A 19,327-nucleotide genomic window follows, 5' to 3' on the forward strand; every position below is an offset into this window, starting at 1 on the left:
TTGTATTTGGCAACCTTGAGTAAAGCATTTTCCTGTCTCAGTGAGTCTAAAATTCTGAATGTAACTCAATACCTATCATATCTCATCTCTATCAACTTAAAGCATCTGTCTAGACCTAAAGACATCTCAGTCCCCAAACAACTAGGCTCAACTGTGACTCTCGACTATTTGGTCTTCACCCCATCAGAAACTTGAGGAGTAAAATTAATTACTTGAGTAAACAGGAAGTGCAGGTTAGCAGCTTCCTAATTTAATAATAAGAGAGAGAGAAAAATGACAGGCAGTTTGCTGTCTGAACAGTCACACATAGCTCTCTAAAACGTTGGAGCATCATCTTCAGTCTTCTGGCCCAGTATATCTGACAGACATTTGTGAGGCAGGAAACATTGAAGACTTGCTTATCCTGTCTTGGCAGTGTTTGGCCATCCAATGCTTCCAAGCTTGCCCTTTTTTATGAAGCATTCTGTCTGCAGCACACACATTTCTAAAACAGTAGTCAGTTCTAAATGTTTGTGTCAGACTGTTCTCTTTTTGCTCTTGTATCTTTTTGCCTATTTTATGAGAGGACTGCTGTTATTAGTTGAAGATTTAAAGCGTTATCATTTAAATACAGTTGAAAAATGAAAGCAATTAAAAATCTTCTTAAAGAAGGCACTACAAGCTTGTGAGAAGTGAGCTAGTGAGGCAGCATGAGACAGTGCAGGTAGGACAGTGCCTCTGCTGGCAAGGCATTATTCCAACACAACTAGCCTGAGTTGGTAAAGCAGAGGGAAAAAATCACATTTCAAGCCCAGTGGAAATCTTTTCAGTCTTAGAGAAACTCAGTATAGATATTTTAAACACATTTAACAATATAATTTATCAATAAATTTTATTTCCTGTAGGTATAATGTGAATACAGGTTTTTATTGGTTTCAAAAAGTTTATATTAAATTGACAGTCCTATGAGAGAAAAATATAATATATCTTGGTTTTCCCTCAAAGTATATTTATAAAGATCTACGTAAATACCTTATAGTAATTGTGTTCTAATTATCTAGAAATTGTGTTTCTAAATCTGTTTGAAACCCATGTGCCAGATACCACATCATATCATGCTTGATGAGGGGCCTCAAGGAAACGATCAGACGAAATGCAGTCATCTTAGTCAAAATGAGTTTACATGTTTGAATAGTCCGGAGTGCAAGCAACCGACAGGCTGTTTGCATAGTGTCCAGCAGCCATGTAGGGGTTAAAAGTAAAATTTATCAGACATCAATAGTTTATTGAAGAAATACTCCTTTTTGCTTCATAATTTGCAGAAAGCTGCAGCTGTCAGTCATGATGTACTGCCTCCTGAAATTAGTCAATAGAGCAAACAGCAAGAATTGCTGTGGGCAGAAAATAAGCACTGTAATCATGACATAACTGGGGTCAGTGATTTATGGATTTCAATATAGTAGTAGCTGCATATGATTGAAAATTTACTAGGTCACTAGTGCACCAAAAATTTTATTCACAGCCTCCAGGCATCTTTTGAAATGTGCAACAAAATAAAAACCTCTGAACCTGTTTTGACACTGCAGACTCCGTGGATGACATGCCAGCCCAGTGAGTCTCATTTAAATGTAAATGTGTCATAAACTTTCGTCCTATAATCTTAAAATACCATGGACTTGAAGGGACAGTGCATGTGAAACTGATTTACATATCAAAGTAGAAAAAGGACCAGTAATAATGAAGCTTGGATTCTTTTATTTTAAAGCTGGAAGCCGAAGCTGTTCCTGAAGTATCTGAAAAATATGAAATTAGTTCTGTTCCCACCTTCCTGTTCTTCAAGGTAAGGATGAAAGAGGTCCCAGAGGTGGTCCGCCTGAGTGGCTCCTGGGACTGGGTGTTATGATTCTTTTATCCTCTCCTGACCTCCTTATTGCTCCTAGCCTTGTACCTCTTTCTGGTACTCTGTCAGTTTTTGCACTGATGAGGAGCATGCTGGTTGCTTGCCATGGGCAGTGGGCAGCCCACAGCCAGAACTGGAGCCTCCTGACCAGAATCCAGACTTCCCCTGCAGACTAGTGCTCCCAGGTTTGAAGTGGTTTATTGAGGGCATGGGCCTGGATGCAAAGAGACGTCTAGCTGGTTCTTCTTGATTAATGAGTCCTTGGGAAGCGAGTGCAAATCTCTGCTTCAGGCACCCAGGGGTATTACCACTTACCACAGCTCTCCAGAGCTTCATTTGTGTTCAGTAGGTCTATTCAAGCCAGCGCTTCTCCAGCATGTTCCAAAATGCAGGTCTCTAAGTGAGAAGCAGCTCAGGCAGCTGCTAATCTCAGACACTCTCCCTTCAGTAAAACAGGGGTACCTTGAAGAATTGGCTAGAGCTGTAGGTACTTCCTATAACCTTGGAGTCTAAAATATAGATGATGATGAAGGAATACCACTTTATTCTAAATGACATTTTAAACTTCAGAATTCTCAGAAAGTCGACCGGTTAGATGGTGCACATGCCCCAGAGTTGACCAAAAAGGTCCAGCGACACGTGTCTAGCGGATCCTTTCCTCCTAGTGCTAATGAGCATCTTAAAGAAGATCTCAACCTTCGCCTGAAAAAGCTGACCCACGCTGCCCCCTGCATGCTGTTCATGAAGGGAACACCTCAAGAACCACGCTGTGGTAAGGAGTTGATCCTCATGATTGGAACAGAATGTCCTTGCCTGTGGGTGTTTTTTGATGTGTATAGTATTAGGTGGGTTATATTTCCTGGTGTCCTCATACAAATCTTTGGAGGACATGGGAGCCGGAGAAGTGTCTTTGGAAATCACCAGGTTCAGGCTCTCTGTGTTTCATATTTGAACCCTCAGTTACAAAGGTAACTTGCACACCTGGTGGCAGAGCTGGGAAGGATTAGGTTCCAGCTACCTGCCTTATTGTCATCTCTGTTAATAGGTCTTTTACTGTGTAGGTTTTATTTATTTTTAAGATTTGTGTGTGTGTGTGTGTGTGTGTGTGTGTGTGTGTATGTGTGGTGTGTGTGTGTGTGTGTGTGTGTCTGTCTTTCTGTATGTCTGTCTTTTGTATGAGTATAGCATGTAAGTCCAACGAGGCAAGAAGAGGGTGTTGGATTCTCTTGGGCTGCAAATGAGCTTCCCAGCATGGTTACTGAGATTGAAACTTGGGTCCTCTGTTAGAACAACAAACACTCTTAACCTTTGGGTCGTCGTCCCTCCAGCCCTTTTAAGATAATTAACTGTCTGTCTTTGTGAATGTGTGTACTTGCCAAAAGAGGACATTGGGTATTCTTTTTCAGTTTCCACCTACTTCTTTGAGGCAGTCTCTGGTACCTGCTAGCCTCACAAGTCCCAGGCACATTCCTGTCTTCATCCTCCAGGAGCTGGAGTTAGATTCATGTTGTTACTTGTGGCTTGTCATGTGGTGCTGGGATACAACTCCAGGCCTGGTGGTTGTGCAGAAGCACTCTTAGCTCCTGAGCGTCTCTGGCCTGTGTAGTTTTGCTCTGAACACTTTTCTTTTTTGGCAGCCTCCTTCTCATCTTTTTGTTCAGATTTAGTAATTTAAAAGCTTGAGGGCTTCCATTAGGACCTGGGTCTGCCCTGTGTCTTCTTGCTTTGCCTCTTGTGCTCTCATGATGGCATTTTTCACCCACTGCTGTCACTTCTAGTTGGTAGCTGTTAGTAGATTAAAGATCACTGAGTCTTGGCTTATAGTCATATGTACTTTCTGTACATGAGGGTGCTTGTAATTTTTAAATAAGTTTTGTAATTATTTGACCCCTCTGGTATTGAGCTTATGTTGTTTCCTTTTTACTGTGCCTGCTACAACATTATTATGCTGCATAATTTAGTTTTTAATGCCTTTTGATGATTCTGTTGAGACTCTAAGGCTGTTTGTTTCAACTGTACTGGAGGGGATTTATTAAGATAGGTGGCAGGAAAGTCGGATATGCAGTTCATAGGATTACTATGTGTCCAGTGTGACTGGAAAGAGCCAAGCTGCCATTCTGAGTGTGTTCTATTCTAAACTATTCCTTTGTGGTCAGGAAGCAGTCTACTTCTTCCAGTAAAGCATCGTGTTTAAGTTCTCTTAAAAGGATGAAGTAGTGATTCCTTTCTCTCTTAGTTCTGCCTGAAAGGTTTCCCAGGCAGTGTCTTTTTGAGTCAGAATTGCAAAGCTTCCTGGGTCTGTCCTCGAGTTAAGCAATGACATGGAACAAGCCGTCTTCACGGTGTTTTCTTGTTACTTTATTTTTAATGGGCGTTGGAACTGTTGTTCTCTCTGGTGTTTCATGTTGTCTATTTAAGGACTTAACCTTCATTCCAGTCTGAAGGACAGTAGGAAGGCTTGTAAAATGTGAGCAAACCTGTTAAACATAGCAAACCGTTTACTGAGTACCCTCGTCTTTTTTGAAACCCAGCAGTAGCACTCTCTCAATCTTTTCTAATAACCTAGTGAAACTGGCAGGAGGCAAGATTGACTGGGAAAGTATTCCCAGGAAGCAGAGGTGGGGTGTGTGCCACGTGCAGTGTTTCAGTCCTGCCACTGTCTGCCCTGCTCAGGTACTGCCTTGGCTTTCAGCTGCACTGGGGGGGGGGGGGGGGGTGCTGGGATGTGGCTTGTCTCCGAAGGTGCAGGGGCTCTTGAATTTTTCAACCATTAGTGGCAAACGTAAAAATAGTCATTTTTAAAAATTAACTTTTAGGTAAGCAATGTTAGACTGTGATATCATCTTTGCCCCTCACCATCTGAAGCCCCTTCAGTTCCAGCTGGCTCTCTTCCTCTCTTGGTCAGTTTCCTGTTGCATGCATTTCACTCCTCTGTTAGAGCACCTCTTTTCTCCCTTCCTTTCCGTATTGTGATGTCCCTCCCTGTCCATGTACCCATGCACGCGCATACATATGTACGTGTACGCAGACACAAAGGCACACAACACAATTTAAAATCTAGTTCTGCATACAAGGGGAAAATGTATTATTTGTCTTTCTCAATTTGGCTTATCTAGAGATAGTCCTTTTATTTCACTAAACTGAATTTATGATTTCTTAAAAAAATTTTTTTTTATGTTGTGACATTCAGACTATAAATAGAATAAAAAGAAAATTTAAACATTTTAGAGCAATCTGAAAACAAGATTTTATAGGCATTTAGATAATGAAAGGAAAAAGATAAGGAGATTGTTAGGTGCATAAATGTTTAACTGCCGTTTCTTCTGTTTGGATGCCATCTTCCTAACTTTTCTAACAGTTGTAAGTAGCCGCGTCTTTCTTGATACTTTGGTTTTTTGTTATGTGCCTTCCTTCCTAGCACATAGAGCACACCGATTATTGGAGAGTATGTAATAAAGTGTCCATGCTGGGTCAGCTGGAAAGCCTTCTCATGGGGACTACCTGGCCACCTCCTTCTCTGGTTTTTGTGCACAGCGGTATGCACTCTCTTCACCTTTCATCTCCTATTTTTGGGAAACATAAGTGGCTTTACTTGTGTTCTTGCTTTCTGAGCCTGCCTAGTGTGGATTTTGTGCTCCACATTGACAGTGCAGTAAAGAGTAGGCTTGCCCCTTCATGAAAACACACCTCACCTCTGTGGACTTCAGAACTTTTTGTCATGTAACAGAATGACTTGCTTGTGAGAGCACTCTGCCATCAACATTGCTTTGCTCCTGACTCAGCATATGTGATGGAGTGGAGTTATGCTTGTACTTGGATCCGTGACCCTCACCTTGCTTTGTGTTACCCAGAAAAACTTGGATAACACTTACACTTCATTACACTTCCCAAACCTGCCTGTCCTAGAACCAGGACAAGCCACAGCCCCCTTCTGCTTTACCTCTAGGCTCCGTCTGCAGAGCTCATGCAGACTTCTAAGTTGTGTTGAGAGGGCCTCAGCCCACAGACTTGAGTTGCCTCTCTTCTGGCGTCTCATGACGATAGGAAGAGAACTCATTTACCTTTGAGGACGTCTTGTAAAGCACTGAGGTCCTTTAGGAGGGAAATGCGGTTCCTGGGGGACTCTATAGCTATTGCAGCTAAAGCTGGGAGCTGTGGGAGCTTCAGCAGTGAGAGTCAGATGCAAAGCACAAGTGCGAAAATACTCTTAAGGGTCTGTTTTAGGTAGTTAGTAAATGTGGCAGTTAGGCTTATTACTCATGTCACAAGTGGAAATGACTGCAGATAGGAATGGTGATTTTGTGGTAAATGAGATTTTTTTTTTTTAAACTTTTAAGTGCTTCTATTGCATGCATGCATTTTCCTTCAGGAGTGTATAAATATTTTGTTATTAGAATAAAGCCTTATTACTACTTTATCCTTAAGCATAACATTTCCAGCCTGCCACTTTAACCCTTAAAAATGAAACCCTACCAATCAATCTTTCTAGTCTGCATGTAATTGCCTAAAGCCAAAATAAAGCCTTTTCTCAGCCAGTTACAGTAGAAACGAGCTAATATATTGGGAACAGAATCACCATCAGCAGTCAGCCGTTAGCTGTTTACTAATGAACTCCCAGATGAGTGAAAACATTGAGAAGCCGTGTTTGACTTCAGGCTCTGCATGAACGCCACACTGCAGCTGTAGGAGAAGCAGCTTATGTGCTGCGCGCTCACCCCGCTGGTGCTTCACCTCAGCAGCTGCAGATCTGGGAAGTGCGTGGGGCCCAGCCCTAGACCCATGGTTTTAATAGGAAATGTGCTTTTGGGTGATGTCAGGTAAAACCATTGCAGTTAATCTTATGCTGGATTTCATGATTTTTTTTCTTTTTTTGAAAATAATTGCTTACGTGTGGAAATCCTAAAGGGATTTGTAGTGGGTAGTGTAGGTTATATTCCAGAGAATTAAGAGTATGTCTCAATGAGTGGTGAAGCAAGAAAGAAGAAAGTGGTTCAGACTTGGAGATATTACTTGGTAAGAATTAGCATCTGGGAAGAAAAGTGACCTCTTTTCAGCCTGGATTTATAGAGTCATAAGACTGATGTTCACACCTTTTCTTCATTGTGAACACTAAGAAGATTGATTGCTTCACCAAAGTCAAACTCACAGGACAATAATTTGTCACTATAGTGTAGCTAAAAATAAATAAATAAATCATCATACTTCACACTTTAGGGAAGGTAAATAGTTTTAGGAAAGAATCTATTAAGTTATAACATAAGCTGAGAGGGAATGGCATCAGTCTATAGACAGTTCGTGTGTAACAACAGAGATGGCTTTAACATTTGCTGTCCTGTGCTCACCTCAGACCCAAAGAGCACTTCTTACTCTGATTCCCACTCATCCTGCTCAGAGCTGAAGATGAGGAGCACCTGCAGAAGTGTGTGCACAGGTTCACTAATGGTAGTAAGGACCACACTTGGGTCTCACTGTGGTCAAGCAGTGGTTAAAATAGCTGTCCTAGGTGTCCTAGTCAGCCCTCTGTTGGAGAGGGAGCGGCCATGGAGGGCTTTGTCCTAAGTCAGGGTGGAGCCTGTGCCGGGCTTTCATGGCTCTGCTCCGTTTCAACAATGCTGTCTCCAGTCACAGGGCAGCTTGATATACACCACACTTCTCTGTAATTATGCTGATGCGTATGTTAAATTCTAGCTGTTTGAGGCTCTAGGTTAAGTAAGATCTTAGCATTTATTTTTCTCCTCTTTTATCAATCATTGTGCAGGCGAGGGGGGCATTTCTGTCCCCTGGACACTGTGGTTGTGAGAGATGCTGAATTCTCTATTTCCTTGTTCTGTTGCAGGTTTCAGCAAGCAGATGGTGGAAATCCTTCACAAACACAATATTCAGTTCAGCAGTTTTGATATCTTGTCAGATGAGGAAGTTCGGCAGGGGCTCAAGGCATACTCTAATTGGCCCACCTATCCTCAGCTCTATGTTTCTGGAGAGCTCGTAGGAGGACTTGACATAATTAAGGTTAGATTTCTTTGTAGACAATTTGTTTAGAGCACACTTTTCTAAAGTGTTGTAATAAATTGAAAGCACGTATTTCTTATTGCACCTCAAAATTTACTAATGAGAACTCAGTATTTCTGGTAGGTATTTGTCAGTATTCCACATTGGGGGTGGCCAGGGTGGTTTATATTGTAATAATGTGCTTCTTTCAGGAGCTGGAAGCATCCAAAGAGCTAGATACAATTTGTCCCAAAGCTCCCAAGTTAGAAGAAAGGTAAGTGCTGGAGAGCTGGCAGCGTATGCTCTGCATATCTGAACGGTTTGTAAGTCCTGTTACTGCATTGTTCTTTCTGAGTAGACACCGAGCATTCAGTGTTTGCCTGCTGGGGGTCAGGCTTGGTGTTCCTCACCACCTAATCTTGCAAACTCGGGATGTTCTCATTTGGACTGTAGATGTTATAGCTTGGCTTAGCCACTATGAAGAGTATACTTGCTACTGCAGAAATGTCACTTTCATTGGGTCCAAGGCCTTATTTGGTTCCTGTTCTTTTGTGTGAGCATAGCACCCCTGTGTTTTTGAGTGCAGCTGAACTGTCATGTGTAATTCCTAAGTGCGATAAGAGTTTAGTGGGAAAAGCTAAGGTTCTGCGTGGCTTCTCTAAGTCAAAAAATTCAGGCAAACTCTGGAGCTGTGAAACCATTTTTCTGTTTATGAGGGATCATAGCCTGCTTCAGAAGTTTTGTAGAAATGGTGGCTTTTGGTATGGAGGGACTTGTGAAGAGGACTCTGTTGTAATAAATGCAAATTTATTAATTCACATTTTTATCTTAATAAAAATTGCAAAGAGTTTATCTTGAAGTTTGCCAGAGCCCATCAACTGTTAGTAGAGGCTTGAGTTTATAATTTTCTTGCTACTTCACATTTTGAGAATTTCTACAAATAGTTAATAAAAAACATTCATTTGTACTAAATTCAAGTACTCCTTAGGAACAGTGTTGTATGAATGTCATGCTGACCTAATGCCTCGTTAGTGTCTGTCCTCAGAAGATAGTGGTGTTTGTGGATACCACACGGGCCCCGTTGTGGTCTTCATTGTGGCCCTTGACCCTGAGGCTGTGCTGCTCCCAGGGTGGCTCTGCATTTCATCTCCCTGACTCGCTGGGCACTGTGCTTTCCTCTGTAGGCTGTTCTTGCTCCCGCCGCCTTGTCTTCGTCAGATCTTCTTTCCTAAAGTGCTGCTATAGCTCTCCTGAGCTGCAGGCATACATGGATATTGGCTAGAGCAGTACAGAAAGCAGTGGTTGGTATATTTTTGGATAGTAATTTAAAGGACTCCTATCTAGCAAAATGACATGTATTCTGACAGTAGGGTGACCTGTGGTGCATGGATCTAGGTGGTTAGATCGTCTGGTTAGGTTTGAGTCCTCTAAGTGTCATGGCCTGTGTGATCTCTGCACTTGACTAGTGTCAGTTTTATTCTACAAGAGAGACAATGATGTGACCCATTGTCTCTACACTGGTTTTTTTTCCCTTTGTGACTAAACTTTGTTCTAAATTTGGGTGATTAACAGTCCTCACAGCAAGTTAGATCCTGCTTTTTGACAGGTGGCATATAAAATATGAAGTATCAAGTTAAAATGAGAACTGTTGATTTTTAGCTGTTTGTGGTTGGGGGGGGGTGGCTAAGATTTTGCTTTCTTACCCTCATGGCCCTGCTCTGGTGTGAAGAGCATTATGTAGCATCATGATGGGAGAATGCTCAGTGATTCATTTTGGGAACTTTAGATGACTCAATACATAGGCCCCCCCCATCAAATAGTTCCTTACTGAATTGGTTATTATTATTTTTTTGGTACTACAAGTTGATGGGCTTAAATTGCAACTTGAAGGAACATTCGTTGCCTTAAAAAGCCATATTATGTTTTACAGTGGCTCAGGGAGAGAATGAAATAAAGGAAAGTGTCAGTGCTTCTGCTTGTTTAGTACCACTCAACGCTGTGAGCCGCCATCCTGCTATCCCTCAACTATGCCTGCTACTCATGAAGCAGAGCACAAGTGGTGTTTAATAATTGAGCTGAGCCATTTTATATCAATTTTCTCTCTTCAGGCTCAAAGTGCTGACCAATAAAGCTTCTGTGATGCTCTTTATGAAAGGAAACAAACAGGTAAAGAACTCAAAAATGGTTTTATTTGTAATTTCTTTTGATGTTAACATCTGCAGCAAGGGGACAGTTATGCCTTCTTTTTCTGGTTTGGCTAATGAAGCTGTAGTGGTATCAGGAAGTTATCCAGGCCTTAATTGGTACTTATGGAGATCAAACAAAGTAATCTCCATTTCGCTTAACTTTATCATCAGCATCTCAGCAGGGTGCATTTCTTTCTGCTGCCTAACTTTGTCAGCTGAAGTGGTCAACACTGCTAGCACTTAGCTGATTCTCTGAGTTGCTGTCCCAGCGCCCTTTGTTTGAGGGTGTGGACTGTGGGCAAATATACTTCCCTGGGTAGTCCTGAGGTTCCTGGCCTTAAGTCCACAGAGTAGGAAATAAACCCCATATAGTCTGTGCCCCTTGTGCTCTGTGGTACCTGGTTATGAGTGAGTAAAACTACCACAATTCTCAGTCATAATATGATGGTTCTTGTAGTTTATTGAAAGTACCTACTGAATTAGTTTGATAGGTCCCCTTTCACTCATTAATTGGTGAAAGCTGATCTTCTTCTGGATTGGGATTAGAGTGGTGGTTTTAAAAAGCTAGCCCTGTCATTTCTCTTACATTTTGCTGTTAACAGTTGAGTTTCACCTGTTCAGCCTGAGGCAGGCAGAGCTATGCAGTTTGCTTTCCTCTTAGGATGAGGAGACTAAAGCTCAGAAAGGTAAGGTGGTGGAGTGCTGAAGCTGCCCAGGCTCTGGACAAGCCACCTTGGGCAGGTGATGTCTTTTTGTGAACAGACCTAATGATGCCACAGGACTGTTTTAACATCAGGTTGCCATAAGGGTTGCCGTGATACCAACTCAGTGAAGCCCATTATTTAAAGCACCTAACGAGTTGGAAGTAATAAGGAAGACATTAATATAATTTTAGCACGTTGTTAACACTGTGTTAAGACATAGACTCTGATTGGGACAGTGTGCTTATAAACAATAAACACAATAAGTTATAGTAAAGATGAAGTGACACTCTCGCTCCATGATTGCTGAACACAGACTTTTATTCTCCACATTTCTTGTGGCTATCCAGGAAGAATTTGTGTGTCTGGAAAATGGTGTCCTGGGAGCTTTTAAGTTTTGTATTGTCAGGCTTCTTTCCCAAGATAGCTGGGGCTTGGGGAGTCTGTGGCCCTAAATAAAGCATAGGGTTCCAATCCCTTCACCTAGCTGACACCACAGTGCAGAGGTAAGTTTAAAGGAAGTGACTAATGGTCCGTGGGGTGTGAAAATGATCATCTGGCTTAACTTGTTCTATCACTTTGCATAGAGCAAGGAAAGAGTCAGGTGATTCTGTATAGGTGATCTGGGTTTGATTTAGGGGAACTTCTGACCGCAAGGGTTTTAAGCTGCTACACATCCCTCAACTTAAGAAGTTAAAGCCAGAGTCGGATGTAGGTTGTTTGGGATGATGTCAGCTTGCACCAGTACTTCAGAGGGGATGGAAGAAGCACAGGAGCTGGGCCAGCAGAGTGGCTGGGGTGCTGACTTGATCATTTGAAGTGGACACACTCACTGGGTCTGTGAGAAAAAAATGTACAATTTTTTTTTTGTTTTTAATAATTTAGGAAGCAAAATGTGGATTCAGCAAACAAATTCTGGAAATACTGAATAGTACTGGGTATGTAAATCTTGTGTTTAGTTCTGCCACTGGTACTTTACAGTTTTATTGTTTAAGCCTATTTACATAATATTTATTGACATACCATGTCCAGTTTTTATAGTGTTTTTTTTTGAATGCTTTAACTTAGACCAAAATGGAATTTTCTGGCCCTTGTTCTCATCATGCATAAAGAAATACAGGGAGACTATCATACACTTGAACTGTTATTTAGAAGTCTGTGTTTTCAGAGCTGGAAAGATGGCTTAGTGATTAAGTGTGTGCTGCTCTTTAAGAAGATGTGAGTTCAGTCATCAGCACCTACATCAGGCATCTCACAGCTGCCAGGACTCAGGTCCTGGGGGATGTGAGGCCCCTGGTGTCCTTTGTTTAGAATAGGATGGGTTGAGCTGTCTAAATCTCTGCTCCAGTGGTGGAGCTCCTGGGATGGAGCTGTCAGGTGGGGACTCTCTGGTTGGTTTTTGTGCCATCTATGTGGAGAAATTCTTTTGGGTTTTCAAATGTTTTGTTTATTTCTATTGTTTCATGTTCTGCTTCTTTCCAGATCACAGTATGTGTTCCTATTATCCTTTGAGTAAATAGCCTGTTCTCTGAAGTTGTAGAACTGGAGCAGGAAAGAGGCGGTTAAGCAGCACAGTCTGAATATGACCTTTTAAAAATCGCTCTTCTTTTTTAGCCGGGTGTGATAGCGCATGCCTTTAATCCCAATACTCAGGAGGCAGAGGCAGGTGGATCACTGTGAGTTCGAGGCCAGCCTGGTCTACAAAGCAAGTCTAGGATAGCCAAGGCTACACAGAGAAACCTTGCCTCGAAAAACCAAAAAAAAAAAAAAAAAAAAAGAAAAAGCTCTTTTTAAAGAAATATTGGGAACCAGCAAGATGACACAGAGGGTAAAGGTGCTTGTCCCCAAGACTGATGCTCTAAGTCGATCCCTGGAACCCAAATAGTGGAGTGAGAGCACTGACTTCTTCTACAAGTTGTCCTCTGACCTTCACACAAATACCTTGTCCTTCTAATATGTATAATACTAACAACATATCTATCTATCTATCTATCTATCTATCCACACCATATAATACTAACATATATACCATAAATACTTAAGAGAATTTTGCCAGGTCCTGCTATATAGTGTTCATCAAAAGACCTAGTAATTTTGTCTTGGAATGACAAGCCCAACAATAAAAGTCATCCCTGTTGCTTTACGTAGGCTTTCTTCAGTAAGTTTTGTTAGCAGTGACTGTGTTTCTTCACTGTAGTAAAAACACTGATAGGTTTTATTTTATTATTTTGTTTAAAGTGAATACCCGCTAAAATGCACTCTCCCTTTTTTTTTGCAGGGTTGAGTATGAAACTTTTGATATACTGGAGGATGAAGAAGTAAGTTCTGGGTTTTCTGTTCCACCCCATGTTTTAGCTTTACTTACAAGGTCTGGTGGGAAGGCTTCAGGGTTTCTGTTGTTTCTTAGGTGCGTCAGGGATTGAAAACGTTCTCAAACTGGCCAACCTACCCTCAGCTGTATGTGAGAGGGGAACTTGTTGGAGGATTGGATATTGTCAAGGTAAGGGCTCTTCGTTGCTCCTCTCAACAGCTGAATTGTTTGACATGTGTAAACATCCAGCTTTGGTGTTGTCTGGCTCCTCTTTTCTCCAGCCTCACTCCAGCATCCTCTGTGTATGTGTCTTAGTGTCTTACGCTTCCTCCTGCTCTGAGCCATCTTCTCGTCCTTTGAATGCTGCCAGCTGCCAGCTGTAGCTGAGTGTCCAGATAAACTCAGAGGACCCTGCCTTGCTAACTGCAACACAACTTCCTTCCCTATTTTCTTGCTTATCATTCTATCTTTACCTGGTTCCCTCAACTTTATATTTTCTTGCATCATCCATAATTAAATCTTTTAATCTCCATCCTTCAGGACCCAACTTTTCTCTAAGTGTGTGCATTCTTCCTGCCAGAAACAGCTTTCTACTCAAATCCTTGTATTTTTTTAGTTTTTGTTACTGTAATTATTTCTCTGGGCCATTTTTCTTTTCCCTTAACTGTGCTCAGATACAGGAGTGAGGATGAGGACCAGGAGATCATGGGCAAGAGTCTCTTGGCCCCATGCCACGATGGCTGCAGGCCACCTCTGCCAAGTGCCAGGGCTCTGTTAGCTGTTAAAGTGTAATCATGTTTAAAGTGGGTACTGTGGGGCTGGAGAGGTTAAGAGCACTGATTATTCTTCCAAAGGTCCTGAGTTCAATTCCCAGCAACCGCATGGTGGCTCATAACCATGTATAATGAGATCTGGTGCCCTCTTCTGGTGGGCAGGCACATATGTAGGCAGGACACTATACATAATAAATAAATCTTAAAAAAAAATAGAGTGGGTACTGTATGTTATACACTTCTTATTTTTCTGTTGAGACAATGTCTCGTTCTGTAGTCTAGGCTGGCTTTGAGCTCCTTCTGTAGACCAGGCTGGACTTGTAGCACTCTGTCTGGCTTAGCCAGTGCTGAGATTACAGGTGTGAGCCACCACACCTGGCCTTATATTCCTTCAAATCCTTCCTGATGCTCTGTTTATTTTAAGAGCTTGGTAAATGATTATTAGACAGCTAAAAAACTTGTTTCTCTTGCCTTCTAAATGGAACTGGCATTTCTTTTTGGTTTTTTGAGACAGAGTTGATCTGTGTAGCCCCAAAGGTCTTGGAAATCACTTTGTAGACCATGCCAGACTCAAACTCAGAGAATGCGTACTTCTGCCTCCTGAGTGCTGGGATTAAAGGCGTGCAGCACCACCGCCCAGCGATGGGCCTGGCACCTCTTGTCTCGTAGTAGCTGTGCTGGTTAGTGTAAACTGCTGCAGGCCACTTTGTCTTGCTGTTGCAGGGCAGGCTTTGTTTCCTGCCAAGGGCAGAGTCTGACGGCACTTTGAATGTAAAGCAAGGGGGCAGGAATTAGGTAGAAATACAGTTTTTTAAAATAGTAAATGGTCTCATTCCTGGAGGAAAAGAAAACACTAGCTTTTATTAGCCCTGAAGCAACAAGGTAAGTGTGTATTTGTTACTTTAGTAGTTAGGTGCACACACATCATATGTAGATAGATATCTTAATAAGACACACAGAGCCTTTAAGATGGATTTGATCCTGTTCTTTTCTGACTGACTCACAGCCCATTCCATACCCAGAGGGTCTTGGGAAATCAGAAATTAGTTTAAACTTTTTGGGTAATGCATGACTTTATGATCCTTGCTCAGACACATGCAAGTTGATGCTACTGCTCCTGTTTTTCTCTTGAAAGTTTATGGAGCTGTCACTTTGTCTTTCCTGCAGAGTGAGTTTTTTCTTCTGTTCATTAATACACATTCCGAATGGTAATTTTGATTAGCCTCTGTTAGAACATTGGTCTTTTGTTGACTAAGTCAGTAACTCAGTGACTTGTTCAGTCTGGTATCCTGGGAAAGTCAGCTGCTGACAGGCACTAGACAAACTGAGGAGCTCTTGGACTTGGCCCTTGGTTGAGTGATTTTAAATGCCTAGCTATGATGTGTGAGCTGCCTGCCCTCTGCCTTATGTAGAGTTCATCTACTTTCCACCATTTTAGGTACAAACCTGGAGATCAGAAAAATGGACGATAGAGCAGGGTGTTAGCTTGCGTAGAGGAGACCCAGCACTACTGCCGGCTCCCTGATCTGTGCTGCGGCTACCCTGGCTCAGTGTTCCTGTGCTGTGGCTACCCTGGCTGAGTGTGCCTGTGCTGCGGCTAACCTGGCTCAGGGTTCCTGTGCTGCGGCTACTCTGGCTGAGTGTGCCTGTGCTGCGGCTACTCTGGCTCAGGGTTCCTGTGCTGCGGCTACCCTGGCTGAGTATGCCTGTGCTGCGGCTACCCTGGCTCAGGGTTCCTGTGCTGCGGCTACCCTGGCTGAGTATGCCTGTGCTGCGGCTACCCTGGCTCAGGGTTCCTGTGCTGCGGCTACCCTGGCTTAGGGTTCCTGTGCTCACTGATGTGCTGGTCTAGAACACCCTTTTAACCTTGTAACCTGAGATGGTTTACCAGCCCTCTCATCTGCCATCTCAGTTCTCCATATGCAGATTCAACCCATGAGGATAGATTTATAAATTTTTAAATTTAATCTGCAGAAGCCAGTCTTGGTGGTGTGTACATACCTTTAATCCCTGCAGCTATGTGCAAAGGAAGACAGATTGCTGTGAGTTGGATACTTAGTGAGTTCTGGGACAGCCATAGCCTTATAATGAAACCCTAACTTAAAAAAAAAATTTTTTTTTGTCTGTAGTAAACATGTACTGAGGGGTGCCTGCAGGTCAGGAAGAGAAACAAACCATGAAGGAAGAGAATGAAAACTCTGTTCACTTTGATTTTTCATCAACCTGGACCAAACTTCAGGGAGTCTGATGCCAGGCAGTTTATTGTCAACAAATTTAAACACAGTATAATTTGTTTAAAAAAAAAAAAGTTTCTTGGTATATTATATTCCCCAGTTCACAGGAAAGCATAATTACATTGAAACGCAACTCAAAGTACATGTCATTTCTTCCAAGAAGATAGGAAACCTGTGCTAGCTTAAGAGCCTAGAGAAGGATCCTAGACTGCTCTAATTTATATAGATAGCACAGAGCAGTCATTTGGTCTATTAGCCACCTTTGGTCTTGTTTGGGGGAGCTTCTGGCTTTACAGAGGATGTAAGGGTCATTTAGATGGGGTTTCTTCAGCCTTTTAGAAGCTTCACGTGGCCTGGCTCAACAAGCCTTGCAGGCCACCAGGCTGTTAATAGCCTCCAGTTCCCAGGTTCTAGATGGAAGAACAGGTTTTACATATTTTCCTTTGAAAAGACAGTCCTGCATATTTATTTAACATTCTCAGTTTCTCTGGAGATCTGTAGATGCAAGGACCTTTATGCTGCCAACAATGTACCAGTTTTCCATGCCATTATTTCCCAAGCAACATAGCACAGTGACGTTAACATTGTAACTTGGAGACTAAGTTCAGCATGGGAGCGGTGTGGGCTGCATCTTTTTGTTTGGTTGGTTTTGATTTTTCAAGACAGGGTTTCTCTGTGTAGCCCTGACTGTCCTGCAACTTGCTTTGTAGACCAGGCTGGCTTTGAACTCACAGAGATCCACCTGCCTCTGTTTTCCAAGTGTTGGCACTAAAGGTATGAGCCACCATTCCTGGCTGGCTGTGTCTTCTACATTTTCTGTAAGAAGTGAGCCCATAGTCAGTATCCATGAATACAGTGATGACTCTATTTGCTCTAAAACAAACTCTAACCTATAGTTTGTGTTGTTTTACTTGTGTGGAAAGAGGAGGGGAGAGGGAGGCTTGAACCTAGGGCCTTGGCGTTAGGCTGGTATTCTACTGCTGAGCCTTATTTTGTTTAATGTTCTAAGAATGTTGGCATGGTAAAAACATGTACGGTAAGCTCAGTAGGTGTCCTTTTGGTATCAGATACGGTAAAAGCTTGTTGCTTAGATACCTTTTCTTTTTGTATGACTGTACACTCATATGCATGCATGCTTTTTTTCTTTTTTTAAATTTTAGGAATTGAAAGACAACGGTGAATTGCTGCCTATACTGAAAGGAGAAAATTAGTAACTGTTAAGCATGGTGTCCAAGAACTGCAAGGAGTATTTAATTACAGTGGAGCAGTTCATGATTTGGTCCTGAAAAGTGGACTAGGAGTAGAAATGCGACTCACTCAGATATGCTGTGTGTGTTTCACCAAGTTGTGCTGAAGGAGCACATGTTACATTTGACAAGAAACATAGAGGGCAATAAACTTCAGATTCAGCTAAAAATAATTTTGTGTTGAGTGTGTCTTTGTAGTGATATTTGGCTGTAGATAGGTCTTTGTAACTTATGGTCACTGTCACTAATTCCTTTAAATCCTTTTCTTAACACATGGGCATCTTGTAGCAATTAGGAAAGGCCATCAGAAGAAGAAGGCCTCTCACAAGCAGTGTGCTGTTGAGCTTAGAGAACTCCTCTGCCAGTCCAATGGCTCCCCTCACTGGCCAAAGAGCTCCTCACAGCCTTGGAAAATGTAACCAAAAAGCTTATTGCTCTGGCCGTGGAGCCCCTGCACTGGATGCTGTTGACTAGCTGCAGAAAGCCAGGCACCCTGTCACAACATCCAGAAGAGGGAGCAGCAGTGACTAAGAGTGAGGAAACACTGGGCAGTCATAAACGATTGCAAGCTATTGCTCAATGAATATGCTAATTTTGCCTTCTGAGAGGCAGAGAATATTCCAAGAGCCATAAAAAATTTAAATGTATTTATATTTTTTTCCACCCTGAATTTTACATACATGAGAAACACTTGTCCCATCAGGCTTTGCTGCACAAGCCTTACTTAGGACTTCTGACTTCATAGCTGTGGGAGCTGAGTACTTGCAGCCTTTGGGATGCTGGTCTTAAGTGATCATGGCCTGCTGGTCTGCACTGTGAGGCACCGTGTAGCAGACGGGAAAGGGGTGTGGGCCAGTAATTGTGATGAAAGCGGCCACAGAGGAGCTCTGAACTGCTGCCAAGATCTTAACCTGCATCCCTTCGCTGTGATGCTTAAGATGGAGGGATCAAAGCAGTACCAGTTTAGAGGTGCAAGGGATTTTATGGAAAACGAGGTTCTTCATTTCCACTGAAACGAAAATCATTGTGTAAGTAAAACTTTTAAATACAGATGGATGTAAATATCTCTTGAGTTCCTACAAAGGTATGGCTTCCCGTGTGCCTCATGGAGGTATGGCTGTATTAGTTACTTTTCTATTGCTGAGATAAAGCACTGAGACCAGCTGGGCGGTGGTGGCGCACACCTTTAATCCCAGCACTCAGAGGGCAGAGGCATGTGGATCTCTGAGTTCGAGGCCAGCCTGGTCTATAGCCTTGAGTCCAGGACAGTCAAGGCTACACAGAGAAACCCTGTCTTGAAAAACCAAAAAAAAAAAAAAAAAAAAAAAAAAAGAAAACAAAGAAAAAGCACTGTGACCAACACAGTTTCCGAAAGAAAGGATTTATTTGGTCAGGGAGATGGTAGTAAGCCATAGGCATGGTGTCTGGAGCGGAAGCTGAGTACTCACAGGAGGGGGGGTGCGGGGACTAAAAGCTGCAAGCCTTAAACTGTTACCCCAGGGGCATACTTCCTCAGACAAGGTCACCTAAACCTCTGTAATAGCACCATCAACGGGGGCTAAGTGTTTAGAAGCTGGAGACTGGGAGATAGTTGTTATTCAAGCCATCTGCAGGAAGACTTTTTTCTTTTAAAGTTGGCCGAGCTGCACTTATTTGTACATGGCCTTTCTGAGTTGTGTCCACTAGTGCCTCCTGTCCTATTCCAATACAATGTGCATTCTTACCTCATCATCCTAAGTGGCCTGGTTTCATTTGTGTGGTTGCACTAGGATCCCGGGACACAGTAACTTGGGGGAGAAGAGGCTTGTTTGGCTCGAAGCAGCAAGAACGGTGAGAATGAATGCATGCACACTTAGGGCCCTGTTCATGGAGTGGTGCCACTCATGGTGTCCCAGGAACATGCCCACAGCCAGCCTGGTCTGGAAAATCCCTCACTGAGATCCTTTTCTCAGATGATGTCCAGTTGACAAGACTAACACATACCTTTGTGGCTACAGATTTAGAAAGC

General features: G+C 42.5%; 1 protein-coding gene across 4 annotated transcripts in view; it reads left to right on the forward strand.

Annotated features, from left to right (window-relative positions):
* Glrx3 (glutaredoxin 3) overlaps nucleotides 1–17,489 on the forward strand; it is a 29,952-nt gene extending 12,463 nt beyond the window's left edge. For 2 of the 4 annotated variants that reach the window (XM_051145516.1, XM_051145517.1), the window contains exons 3-11: nucleotides 1,745–1,819; nucleotides 2,450–2,651; nucleotides 7,716–7,888; nucleotides 8,080–8,141; nucleotides 9,976–10,033; nucleotides 11,640–11,692; nucleotides 13,033–13,072; nucleotides 13,162–13,254; nucleotides 17,233–17,489. In XM_051145516.1, coding sequence (XP_051001473.1) covers nucleotides 1,745–1,819; nucleotides 2,450–2,651; nucleotides 7,716–7,888; nucleotides 8,080–8,141; nucleotides 9,976–10,033; nucleotides 11,640–11,692; nucleotides 13,033–13,072; nucleotides 13,162–13,254; nucleotides 17,233–17,283 — 807 coding nt within the window. In that variant the 3' untranslated portion in view covers nucleotides 17,284–17,489. Of the gene's footprint in view, nucleotides 1–1,501; nucleotides 1,591–1,744; nucleotides 1,820–2,449; nucleotides 2,652–7,715; nucleotides 7,889–8,079; nucleotides 8,142–9,975; nucleotides 10,034–11,639; nucleotides 11,693–13,032; nucleotides 13,073–13,161; nucleotides 13,255–17,232 lie in introns of all 4 variants that reach the window. The other 2 variants (XM_051145518.1, XM_051145519.1) reach the window with 2 other exon arrangements.
* The last annotated feature ends 1,838 nt before the right edge of the window (nucleotides 17,490–19,327 follow it).

This window comes from Acomys russatus, chromosome 5 (assembly GCF_903995435.1).
Source record: "Acomys russatus chromosome 5, mAcoRus1.1, whole genome shotgun sequence".
In the NCBI taxonomy this organism is placed as follows: Eukaryota; Metazoa; Chordata; class Mammalia; order Rodentia; family Muridae; genus Acomys; species Acomys russatus.